Genomic DNA, 13,486 nt, shown 5'->3' with positions numbered 1-13,486 from the left:
CACCTCCAGGTCTTACCCCACACCCCACCATAAACATTTTTAAGTGTTCAGTATTATTAACCATTAGGAATGCAAACTAAATCTACTTTGAGATTCCATTTTACCCCAGTCATAATGGCTATCATTAAGAAAACAAATCACAAGTGCTGACAAGCATGTGGGAAACAGTAACCCCTATTTACTAGTTGGCAGGGATATATGCATATAGGGGTTTAAACGGGTGCACACACTATGGTAAATGGTGTGTGGCGGCTTCTCAAAGAGCTAAAAATAGAACTACCATATGGCCTAGCCTTACCACTCCTGAGCATCTACACAAAGGACCTCATATCCTACAACAGAAATACTTGCACATCTATGTTTATTACTGTCAATTCAAAATAGCTAGGAAATGAAATCAGGTTAAATGCCCATCAATTGATGGATAATAAAGATGTGATACATACACATATCAGAATTTTATTCAGCTGTAAAAAAAGGAAACTACGAAAATTTCAGGAAAACAGATGGAGCTGGAAAATATAATGAGTTAATGTAAGCCCAGAAAGACACACACTGCATGTCTCTATTACATGCAGTTCTACCTTTGAGTTTTCTTTTCCTTTTAAAAAATGTTAATTATGTGTAAATGCATGCAAGTACCCATAGAGGTCAGAGGCACAGGATCCCCTGGAGATGGAGTTAAAGATGGTTGCGAGCCACTCAATGGTGGTACTAGGAACTGAACTCGGGTCCAATGCAAGAGAGGCACTGCCCCTGCACCTAGCTTCAAATTTTTAGATTTCTATATCTCACTCGTAATATTTGCAGAGGTCAAGATACCAGAAATGGTGAGGAGGAGGGCAAGAAGCTTAAACTGGGGGAGGGAATGGTAGAAAACAGGTGCTGTGAAGGAAGAGGGGAGAGCATGGGAAGTTTAAGGTTTAAGTAGGTTGGGGGTAGGGTTGTGAGGAAAAAGAAAGGAGTAGGGGTGAATTAATCAAAGCTAAGGATTTATATTAAAAAAAACTCTCATGGAAACCCACTACTGTGTCATTTTAAACTATGACTTAAGGGGCAGGACAGGCTCTAATGCTACACATGCTACACAGAGGAACTGTGTCTCGGGGGGGGGTGATTTATTCTAAAATATATGGGGTCTAGTGAGCTAGTGAGATGACAGAGTTCCAGGCCAGCTAGAGCTACATATTAAGATCTATTTCAAAAATTAAATAAATCTATACTCATGAGTATTTATCATACTATCCTTTTACTTTTTCTGTAGTTTTATAATAACAATTAGAGGCTATGAGGAAAGAGTCATATGGAACAAGATTTTAGAAGCAACAGTGTAAAAATGGCAAGATAATTTTAATATTAAATAAACTTCTTTCCCTGAGAAATGATACCTACCTGCCCCTGTAAGTTTTCCTTTTTAGTCATTTCCCCCACTAGAAACACTTTGCACATTGGCCCTCTGGCCCATTTTCTATTCAGGGCGAATGCTGACTAACTGCCAAGGTTACCAAGAGCTCTTTGGTCTACAAACTTACAACCAGCCACTGACAAAAAGCATGTCCAGATCATGTGACCAAGAAACAGAAGTGTTTCCCCGGCAACTGCTGTTGAAAGCCAAGACAATACTGAAAATAGGAGACTCTTTTCCTACTTGTACCCTGCCCAGTCCAAATAAAGCAGGAGCACATAAATGTAAAGAGTGTCTTTTCCTAAGTAGGACATTATCCTGATTAGTGTTTTCGTATCAAATGGGTAAAACTAAATTCAGGCTTTTCCCTTTGTATGTTTTCTTGTTTCTCAAATTTAATCTTTAACCAGAATACAGCCGATCTGTTACTGAACCATGAAGCATTACAGTTACTTAATTATTTACTTTTAACTAAAAGCAAAAAAAAGTCCTGATGAATTCAAAGAAAAGTACAATCAATCACCCTATTCCCACCTATTCCCAGCCATAACCCGGAATTAATCACAGTGAGCATCTTGGCATATCTGCTTTACTCATATTAATGCTTTTTGAAACTATATGCATAAAATACTAGTTTACTGTCCTTTCAGAAAGAATAAAAAAATGTGTACGAAACTAAAGTTTTCATTGATTCTTATAACCAAAGGTTAAGATAGTTTGTCATGTGTCTCCATGAATACACCCCAAAGTCTACAGTAACACTTGTGCAGCTCACAGTACCTGAGCAAGGATGGTACATCCTGGATAGGCCTGTGTTTGTTCACAACTTACAGAGTTTTACCTTCAGAAGTCATGGAGTGAGCGTGATGGCCAGTTTAATGTCAACTTGACACAAGCTAGAGTCACCCCCACAAGACTGGGCTGTAGGCAAGCCTGTAGGCTTAATTTCTTAATTAACAATTGAAGTGGGAGGGTCCAGACCACTGTGGGTGGGGCCACTTCTGGTCTGGTGGTCCTGAGTAATTGTAAGAAAGCAAATTAAGTAAGTCATGGTGAGCAAGCCAATAAGCAGCACGTCTGTGTGGCCTCTGCATCAGTTCCTGCCTCTATGTTCCTATCCTGTTTGGGTTCCTGTGCTGACTTCCTTCAGTGATGAATGGTAAGGAAGCATAAGCCAATTAAACCCATCCCTCCCCAACACTTTTAGTCATAGTGTTTCATCGCAGCAATAAGAACCCTAATAACAAGGGGTAAAGACATTTACCACGAAACCTGGGCTTGATAGGCAGGACCCCATGGTAAAGAAAAGAAGATTCTCCCAAGTTGTCCTCTGACCATCATATATGTATCTGGAGAGCATGTCCCCCACCCAAGTAAGTAAGTAATAGATAAATGTAAAAAAAAAAAAAGAGAAAAACAAACTCCACAAAACAACAAAAAACTCATGGACAAACTGAGGATATAGCTCAATGGTAGAACATTTGCCTGGCTCTAGGTACAATCCCTAATACGGAACATGAACACATATACACACACACACACACACACACACACACACACACACACACACACTCTACAGTGGTTTCAGGGTGGTAATATAGTTCATTGGTAAAACACTTACATAACAGTATCCTGGATTCAACTTTCAAGACCTCAAAGAAGAATGCTGCTTTTACACTATTATTAATTTCTGGGTTTTCCTTAGATTTAGAAACAGTTTGGGCATGGTAGTTGACAACTCAATTGTCACCAATGGGCACATAGCAGAGAAGTGGAGCCTCTGGCATTCTCAGGTTTACAGTTGCTTTGTAAGCTCTTGGAGGGTGAAGAGAATTGGAGGCGGCCACTATGGTTGCAGAAAGCTACAGTGGCAACAACTCGTCTATCAACCCCAGCTACAGGGGAGGACAGACACCTCTAGAGAGCCAGCCTGAACTGGTGTTCTTGTGCAGAGCATGACACATGTGCAGATGCCTTCCTTCAAAGGCTAGGAAACCCATACACGATCTTTTTCTACTCTCTAGTTTCCCAATTACTTCTCCATTTAAACTAGAAAAGATGCCACAAGCTATCCAACCCAGTGTCTAGTGTAAAAAGACACTGAACGAATGACATGTCTCTGGTTTTTTTTTTCATGAAATTCTAGTCAGTCAGTAGCCTTGGATAATCTTTCACACAGGCTTGGCTTTTGTTTTTCCTGGAAAACTCCAGTTCACAAGTGATATGTGTATGCCAGGTGTGTGCAGGTGCCTGTGGAGGCCAGAAGAGAGCATCAGATCCCTTGGAGCTGAAGTTGCAGGCATTTATGAGATGCTAGCTTGGGTGTTGGAAACAAACTCTTTGCAAGAACAGCAAGTCAAGCCGGGCAGTGGTGATACACGCCTTTAATCCCAGCACTCGGGAGGCAAAGGGAGATGGGTCTCTGTGAGTTCAAGGCCAGCCTGGTCTACAAAAGCTAGTTCCAGGACAGGCTCCAAAGCTACATAGAAACCATGCCTCAAAATAAATAAATAAATAAATAAATAAAAAATGAGGGGCAGGTGAGATGGCTCAGCAGGTAAGAGCCTTGCCACCAAGTGAGAGAGTCTGAGTTTTCTTGGAATCCACATCGTGGATGAGCTGTCCTCTGACACACATACCTCCCCAGCCCCTCAGTTCACAGGTGAGCCTTTACTAGAAGTGCTCTTAAAACAGCAATGACGTATGAAATGACATATACTTCAATAAATGACTCTATTGGCTTAATCGATAGCAGAGTGAAGGGAAATAGGTTGATTCTGGGAGGGCAATTAAAAGTCAGTGGCAGATACACAACTGTCACCTCAACAATTGGCAGATAGAGATGGAAGGGTCAGGACTTTAAGTTGCGTTGTAAGACACTATTCTTGGGAAGACCAATCAATGTCTACTCATTCTAGATTGGGAACTTAGGAGAGACCAAAATAAGGTAACCACCGAAGTTCAACTTGGTGAACCAGTGAGTTTTATTGGGGCTCCTGACAGGAGCAGAAATGACTCACAGACAGCCCATCACAAAGCTGTCAATGTGGGCGACAGCTCACAAAAGTGGGAAACCCGGAGCTCACGGCACAGACCGCAGACAGCTCAACAGGTCAGAGCGTCTCTTCCAGGCAGCTCGGTTTCTCAGTCTTCTAGGCAGCTCTGGTGATCTCCATATCTTCCAGGTGGACAGAAGATCAAGCCATATTCAAAAGTAGAATAAATAATACTGCTGAGGACCCAGCTCTCCGACAGAGCTTGCCTAGCAATCCCAGAGCACCGGGACTGGTCTCAAGCATTGACTGGCTTGACTGCAGTGCCATAGAGAGAACGAACACAATAAATACGCAGTCTAGGTACGGCAAATATGAATGCTCACTGAATAATTCAGCTTTTCTAAACTTTAGAAATTTTTTATATTACAATGCTAGAGGGAATCACAGTGAGAATAACAAAGGCCACCATATCTGTATTAACCTAGACTTCGGGTCTAGATCAGAACGAGCTCACTACAGGACTGAGACAGATGACGAGACCTGGTCTTTACAGTAAAGCTACTACCATCTACTTCCCTTTTCAAAATTAAGAAACTTGAAGAAAGGCAGAGGCAGACATGTGGCAAGGCAATAAATACCATTTCCACTGATGTCCTATACTGATGACAGGTAAGACAAATATTGCTACTGTCATGACCAAAAGATGTTAACCACTAGCCATACACTGACACACATATGGTATGACTGAAACACAAGCTACTATCATGTGGTGGTTTGAACAAGAATGGCCCCCATAGGTTCATGTGTTTAAATGCTTAGGGAGTGGCACTCTTTGTTGGAGTAGGTGTGTCCTTATTAGAGGAAGTGTGTCACTGGGGTGGGCTTTGGGGTTTCAAATGCTCAAGTATGGCCCAGTGTCTCTGCTCTTCCTGCTGCCTGAGGATACAGATGCAGAACTCTAAGCTACCTCTCCAGCAACACTTATGCCTGTGTGCCAGCAGGCTTCCTGCCATGATGACTGGACTCTGAACTGCAAGTCAGACCCAATTAAATGTGTTTCTTTATAAGGATTGCTGTGGTAATGCTGTCTCTTCACACAACAGAACACTGACTAAAACACCCACCTCCACACAGCCCCAACACTCCAGTGCAGTATTATCCTCATTCTAGACAGTTCTCTCACTGCTGTACAACCATACTCATTTTCCCTTTCTTTAATAATACATGCATTTTACTTAGGTTAGCAATAGGCCAGATTCCTCTGCTTCTAGGGCTATCTGACTAAGGAGGCAAGTTCAGAAGCTGCATAGAAGCATCTCTTGTAAGGGCACTAACTCAACTAAGAGGACTACTCTTCTCCTCTTACCATAAAAACTATCTGCTAATGTCACCAAATAAAGCACAGAAGCAGCCTGGCTCCTTGATAGCTTTACACCAGAAGAGGCCTGTCTCCTCTGGAGGACATCTTCTGCAACAGAGAATAAATACGCAACTCACGTTTGCTAAGAATCGCTTACTAACTACTGAATGTAATTCCTTACAGACCACCTGATTTAAAATGGTTAAAAGCTAATGTTCAGTTGAAACTTATGCCTATACATATTTCATGAATTTGTATTGATAAGATGATAAATTCAGTCAGGCAGTGGTGGCTCACACCTTTAATCCCAACACTTGGGAGGCAGAGGCAGGTGGAGGGCTACAGAGAGAAACTCCGTCTTGAAAAACCAAACCAAACCAAACCAACAACAAAAGGATGCTAAATTCAAGAGTTCCAGAAAATGAGTCATCACAAACAGAGAATGCCATCCAGAGGTCTGCTCACTGTACCCTGATATTTTCCACGCTGCTCCTTCTCTTTGCTGACTGTGAACACTTCTCTCACTTCCTGCTCTTTGTATAATCAGCGTCACAGTATTCAGTTAAGAAGCACCCACAATTACCCTCCCTCGCATCGTTGACTGTTATAAGCATGTCAGATTCAGACGAACATGGAAGCCTTGATCAGATCTCAGAATAGAGAGTCCATTTGGGGAAATAAAGTTCAGAGGACTCAACTCCAGGCAAACAAAAGTTTACTAATTAAAGTGTTGCACCAACACTGATGCCTTCGTTGTAATAAATGCACCATCATTCTGTAAGTCTAAAATTATTTCAAAACTGAAGTTTTTAAAAGGCATGGTAAGGGCTCAATGAGATGGCTCAGTGGGCAAAGGCACTTGCCACCAGGTCTGACAACTGAGAGTCCCAGGCCTCATGTGGTAGAAGAGGAAAGAACTTACTCCCTCAAGTAGTTCTGCTTGCCATACCGTATGCACCAACATGTACACATGTGTACACAGGCAGAGTAAATAAACAATTTAAAATGTTAATATGTTAAATAAACCAGGTGTGGTGGCACACACTTTCAATTCCAACACCCTGGAGGCAGAGGTAAACAGATGGATCTCTCTGAGTCTGGTCTGCAGAGCAAGTTCCAAGTCAGCCAAGGCTACACATTGATACCCCATCTCAAAAATAAATAAAATACCAAGTAAGCTGCCTTTTCTTCAAACTAGGCTTTAAATCAAAGGTGCTAGTTTTAAATACCCAAACTATAATGCCTTATTCTTTTTAATTTTTTCCTATTGATGTATTCACTTATTTGTCTGAGTTGTATATTGTATGTGTTGGCACACATATCTCATGGCATATGTACACACAGGTGTGGAACTGGGTTCCTCTGTCTACCATGTGTGGCCTCAGGCTTGGTGGCAAACGCCTTTACTGCTGAGCTACCTCTCCAGACCATCTGAAAATAAATTTCAGGGCAAAACCAACAGTTTAAGTTGCATAGCATGGAGCACTGAAGTTGGGGGACACTGTCACGTTACTGTGCTATAGGGATGTCACAGAACTGAAGACGCACAGCAAGCACACTGTCATCCCAGACCTAAGCGCAAAGGTAAACAGTGAGGCCATTACCTACCTCTGGGCAGAAATGAAGCTACAAATCTTAACAAGCAAATCTTTGTGCTTCTCCTAAAACCACACCAAGCCTTTCTAGCCAGTATTACAAGCAGCTGTTTGGGGATTTTTGAAGGGTTTTTGTTGTTACTTGTTACCTCAGCCTGGGTCTGGGGTAACCTAGACTGACCTTGAACTGGATATACAACCAAAGAACTTCTGAAGTTCCTGAAAGAGACTCTTCTGCAGAAAAATACTTTGAAGTAGGTAGGACAGTGTATTTCAGAAAGATTTCCACTGATTACATAGTATTAGTTCAACTAAGTTAGGTTATTTATACTTTGGTTAAGGAAAAATCCTAGGGCCAGAGAGATGATGATGGTTCAGTAGGTAAAAGTGTTTGCTGCCAAGACTTGCGGATATGATTTTAATCCCAGGGACTTAAGGATCTACACAGCAGGAGAACCTACTCCAGATAAGCTGTTCTCAGACCTCTACACATACCCTGTGGCACGTATGTTGTATAAGCGCACGTGCATACACACATACATACACACACATACACACACACAAATTTCTTTAAAAATTTTTGAAGCCAGGCAATGGTGGCTCATGTTTTTGATTCCAATACTGGAGAGGCAGAGGTGGTGCAGGAGAATTATCTGTATTCTGTCAATCATGTATTTTAATAAAACGCTGATTGGCCAGGCAGAAAGTATAGGTGGGCCAACCAGACAGGAAGTAGAGGCAGGGTAATGAGAATAGGAGAAGGCTAGGGAGGAGGAAGCTCCCTCCGCATTCCTGTCCAGACCACCAAAGAAGCAACATGTGAGCTGACAGCTGAAAAAGGTACCAAGCCATATGGCTAACATAGATGAGAATAATGGATTAATATAAGCTATAAGAGTTAACAAGAAGCCTGAACTAATGGGCCAATTAGTTTATAATCTTATGGAGTCCTGTGTGTGATTTTCTTTGGGACTTGCCAGTTGTGGGGTACTGGGCGGGACAGAAACCCCAACAAGCCGGCCCTTCATGTTACACAGAGGCAGATGGATCTCTGTGAGTTCAAGGCCAGCCTGGTCCACAATGTAAGGTCCATGGACAGCCAGGACGGTTACACAGAAAAACCGTCTCAAAATACAACAACAACAACAACAACAATAACAACAGAAATAACCCACAATTTTATTTTTATTTGAGAGAAGGTCTCATTATTCAGCCCTAGCTGGTCTGAAAAAGATGCGTAGACCAGGCTAGTCCCAAACTCACAGGCATCTGCCTCTGCCTCCCAAATGCTGGAATTAAAGGAGTTTATCAACCACCCGAGACCAAAAAACTTTTTATTCAGGCTGGCGGGATGGCGCAGCAGTAAACAACACTGGATACTCTTGCAGAGGACTTCAGTTTGATTCTCAGCACCAACACGGTGGTTCACAACCATCTCTAACTCAAGTTTCAGGAGATCCCATGTACGCTTTCGACCTCTTCAGGCACCAAGCATGCACATACACACAGGCAAAACAGTAACACATAAAATGAAATTTTAAAAAAATCCAATAAAAATTAAAAACTTTTTTTTTTTACTTCAAAACCCCAGAGACATTTAACTTCTTTCTCTTGTTCACTCTAGATTCTAGAGTGATGGAGGGGCAACCATGTGGCGCAGTAACAGCCACCACAGCAGAAGGAACAAGAGTGACAAGTCACACTGCCGAAGCTTTTACTGAACAGGACTACAGTGTGATTCTTATGCACATTTCGTGAACCACAGAGCCAAGAGCAACTCACAAGCAATTTGCAAAGGGAAAGCAACTCTAATTCCACATGCTTGGGAGACAGAAACCGAAACGATCTGACAGACAGCGTGATGACTATCACACCCTGAGAAAGGAGTCCCCAGTTCTGAGGATAGTACTTTTACTTCTGATCTCCATTCCCCATCTGTGAGAATGGACTCCCTTACTCCATGCACTTGCTCGCACTATCTACAGTCTCCAGGAATGTAACTTCACTAGTTAAGCCTGCCTCTTTCATCACTGGAGAGAGAGAGAGCAACAAAGAAACCAAACTCCAAGAAAAAAACCAAATGTAGCTGACAAGAAAGTGCTGGGCTGAAACCTGACATGAACCTTCAAATGACCAGGTGAGGGGAAAGCCAGGCCTAGTGCCAAAGGCCTGAAATCTCAGCACTTGGGAGGCTGAGGCAGGAGGATCAACCAAGTTCAAAGCCAGCCTGAGCTGCAGAATGAGACTTAATTCAAAACCACTAGGAAAATAAGGCAAGACCTGAATAGTAAGAAAGGCATGCTCAACTACAGGGAGGTAGAGAAATGAGGGGACCTTTTACCAAAATTCCTTTGATGTTAAACCATGCATGGTCTAAAGCCAAGTTTTACTCAAACCATTTTATGCAAAATTCAGGGTTTAGACATGACTAATAAAGTCATCCAACATATATGTCTACATTTTAAAGTATGTACAGATGTCTGTGTGAGTGCATGCTGCCCGTGTGCCCGTGCCTGAAGAAGTCAGAGGAGGGCACTGGACACTCCCAGCTCTCTATAGATCTTAACATAAAAATACTATCTTCAAGAAAGTAAGGAGCTCCCAGCACTGGGGCGGTAGAGGCAGCCTTGTCTACAGAGTGAGTTCCAGGCCATCCAAGGTTACTTACTGAGAATCTGTCTCAAAAAACCAAAGGGAAACTAAAAGAGAAAAAAGGAACTTCCTGTGCTTCCTGTGCAGGCCTGAGGACCTGAGTTCCATCTCCAGATCCACTGTGCACGGAGAAGAAATCACCCTCTTGACCTCCACACATGTGCCATGGGACCAATGTGCCTGCCCCCCCCCAACAACTACTACTAATAAAAAAAATTTAAAAAGAAAGTAAATAGGCCAGATGTGGTACATACTCTTCTAATCCCAGCACTCTGTGGAGACAACTGCAAGACTAGCTCAGTCAACATAAGTTCACACAGCTAGGGTTATATATAGTGAAAACCCCGTCTCAGAAAAAAAGAGAAATAAGAAGCAAGCAGGTAGGTTGCATTTATCCGGAAATAGATTTTTATGGTAAAGTTGCTTTTCCACCCTCAAGTCTCAAAATATTCAAATGAAGGGCTAGCAAAAGAATTTGGTGGGTAAAAGAGTTTGCCACCAAGAATGCTAACACAGACTGGATCCAGACGCGGCTAGGTGGAAAGAGTCAACTCCCCAAAGTTGTCCGGCCACCACAGGTGCTCTGTGACACATACAAAGAACTTTTCGTTAAGCAAATAAAAGTGTGAAGCTGGAGAGGTGGCCCAGCAGTTAAGAGCATCTACTGCTCTTGTAGAGGGCCTGAGATCAGGTCTCAGTACCCGTGTCAGACAACTTACAACTGCCTGTGACTCGAGATCCAGGGGATCCAGGGCCTTTCTGGACTCACTGGGAAGCTGCACTCATCTGCACATCCCCACATACAAACACGGTACATTCACACTTAAATCTAAACTAAAGTATTTTAAAATGCAACTATTTTTAAAATTCAAGCAAAGGTTACTGAGCTTGTCATGGGGATACAGTTCAGAGGGAGAGCACTCTGCTGCCATGCACAAGACCCCAAGTTTCATCTCCAGCACTGCACCAAAACAAGTGTGGTGCGTGGACACTCGCAGACAGGCACCCACCCCTGCAGAAAGCCTAGATTTATCGCGTGGCTGCTCCGAGTTCTGAAGCGTCCCGTTCAATATTCGTACAACGTTCAAACAGTGGTACTCTCGGGCAAAGCACTGAGAGAGACTGGAGGCCGTTTCCACAAGCAGCTAACCACTACACACTGTAAAGCGCAGAAAGAATTCCTGAGGGGCAGTGTCAAGAGTGGAAGCAGAGCAGGACTACTAAACACATTGTTTCATTACTATCTAAACACTTCGTTCTTCTTCCATGTCTTAGTCATCCAGTAAACACACTGCCAGAACGTGGGAAGGAATCCTGGGAAATGAAAGAGGAGAATTAGTTTCGGGGCTCGTAGAACGGCTCTGTGGGTAAAGGCAATTGCTGCCAAATCTGACCGAGTCCAATCCTGGTGACCCACATAGGAGAGAGAGGAGGAAAGACTCCAGGCAAGTAGTCCTCTAACTTTCATACTCTTGCTGTGGCGTGCACACAGGCAGGCAGACACAGAATAAAAAAAAAAATACATTTAATTAAAAAACCCAGAAAGAAGCCAGGCAAGGTGGCTCATGTCCATCACCCCAGCACCGAGAAGCAGGAGGCTCTGAATTCAAGACTCTGTCTCAAAAACAAAAAAAACTAGTTTTTGACTCTTCATAGATCTGATTCAATTAAAACAAACAACACCCTCTAGGTAAAAATAAATAAATAAATAAAAATAAAACCCAACAAAACTCTACAGAAAACAAGGCTGAATGTGATACAGCACTTGCTAACACATGCAATGCACTGGAATTTGCCCCTCAACACTGGAGGGTCATACATTCACACATACACACATAAATACCCAAACAAGGGCATAGAAAAAGCAGTCCAGGCATGGTGGCACAAGTCTTTGATGCCAACATTCAGGAAGCAGAGGCAGGTGAGTCTCTTTGAGTTCAAGGCCAGCCTGGTCTACAGAGTGAGGAGCTGCCTTAATTAAAAAAAAAAAGAAAGAAAGAAAGAAAGAAAGAAAGAAAGAAAGAAAGAAAGAAAGAAAAAGAAACAGGAAAAGCCATTCTAACATATTAGTTGACAGCCCCCTTTCAAAGGAACAATAACATATTTGCTTTGCCAAATGGCTGCAAGTAAGCAAACAAAAAAGCCTCTTCTGGTTTAATGACAGGTTAGCAGTGCTCAAACCTCAGAGACTCTCCCTTCCCTTTTTTATCGGTTCCTACTGCAACTTCTCCATCACCTCGACCAGCTCGGTCACAAACAATGCCCAGACCATCAAGGTCAGTCCCAAAGACAGAGCAGAAATCAGAAACAGACCTTCTATACAAAAAAGGGCAGGACGGCCCTCCCTAATTATCTATTCCCCTCCCCGTGCACCGACACTCGTGGGGCACTCCTGGATTCTATCAGTGACCTGCTGTCAGCTCTTTTGGGGGGTTCCGGGCCCTCTCTCCTTATCCATCCACGTCCCCCGCTTACGCCCCCAATGACCTTCACATCCCGGCAACGGGCGGGGGGAGGGGGGTTGAATTCAATGGCCAGGGATAGGTGAAGGGAGGCGCTGCGGACGTGCAAGTAGGGAGCCAGGAACACTAAACCGAGCGACGGTCTGGGGCAAAGGCTCTGGACACCTAGAAGCGTGAGGTTTCTGGGGGAAGCCACTCGCGTGAAGACAGGGCCTCCAGCGGTGGGCTGTCTGTGGGGTCGCTTCCAAGGGAAACCAGTCCGTGGGAAGGGGATGTCACAATAGGGTCTTCCCGGGAACCGCGGTGGGTTGTCCGCACTGCGCCCCCGGAAGGACGGCGTCCCCAGGCAAACGTTCTTCGGGGAGCCGTTTCAAACAATCCTCCGCAAGGAAGCCATATCAGACCACGCCCTGCCGCCCGAGGCGTAGCCGCCCCACGGCGCATCCCGGGCCACCCTTTGGCGGCCTCGACCCGGCGTACCTGACGGAGGCCGCCCCACGGCCAGAGGTGCCAGCGAAGCGAGCGCGGGGCAGCCCCGGCTGCTGTGTGGCGAACGAGTCCATGGAGGCTGGAGGCAGAGGACCACGGGGCCGCGGAGGGTCGCTGGGGCCGGCACCGCAGCAGCGGCAGGGCGGAGCGAGGGCGCGCCGAGGGGGCGGGGCAGGCGCGCGCGGGCACGTGGGGGCGGGACGGGAGCGCGCGCAGCGGGGGCGTCAGAGAGCTAGGGACCGAGCGCTTGACCGTGCCGCTTCGGGGTCGGACCGATTCGGGGGCCCCGGTTCCAGGACAACACACCATCAGGCCCTAAGGTCTCACAGCGTCGCGTGAATTCGGTGGGGTACCGCAGCCATACTCGCGAACGCGCCCGGGGCGGGCACTCGCGTCAGCTCCGCCCCCCTCGCCCCGGCGGTGCTGGGGTACTTCAGGTCTGTGCCTGGCATTTCATCCCTGAGTCTCCTGGACAGCTAGCTACCTGTCTGCAGTTGCCTGCTTCTCAAAAGTTGCACACCCACCCT

General features: G+C 44.7%; 1 protein-coding gene across 2 annotated transcripts in view; it reads right to left on the bottom strand.

The window, feature by feature from the left end:
- Dnaaf9 (dynein axonemal assembly factor 9) overlaps positions 1-13,105 on the bottom strand; it is a 140,406-nt gene extending 127,301 nt beyond the window's left edge. For both annotated transcript variants that reach the window (XM_087911193.1, XM_087911194.1), the window contains exon 1: positions 12,951-13,105. In XM_087911193.1, the coding sequence (XP_087767319.1) occupies positions 12,951-13,033 (83 nt within the window). In that variant the 5' untranslated portion in view covers positions 13,034-13,105. The remainder of the gene's footprint in view (positions 1-12,950) is intronic.
- Between the last annotated feature and the right edge of the window lie 381 nt (positions 13,106-13,486).

The sequence above is a fragment of the Myodes glareolus genome, chromosome 10, assembly GCF_982192425.1.
Source record: "Myodes glareolus chromosome 10, mMyoGla1.1, whole genome shotgun sequence".
In the NCBI taxonomy this organism is placed as follows: domain Eukaryota; kingdom Metazoa; phylum Chordata; class Mammalia; order Rodentia; family Cricetidae; genus Myodes; species Myodes glareolus.
Note: the sequence above shows the minus strand (reverse complement) of the source record. Positions and strands in the feature narration are given on the sequence as shown.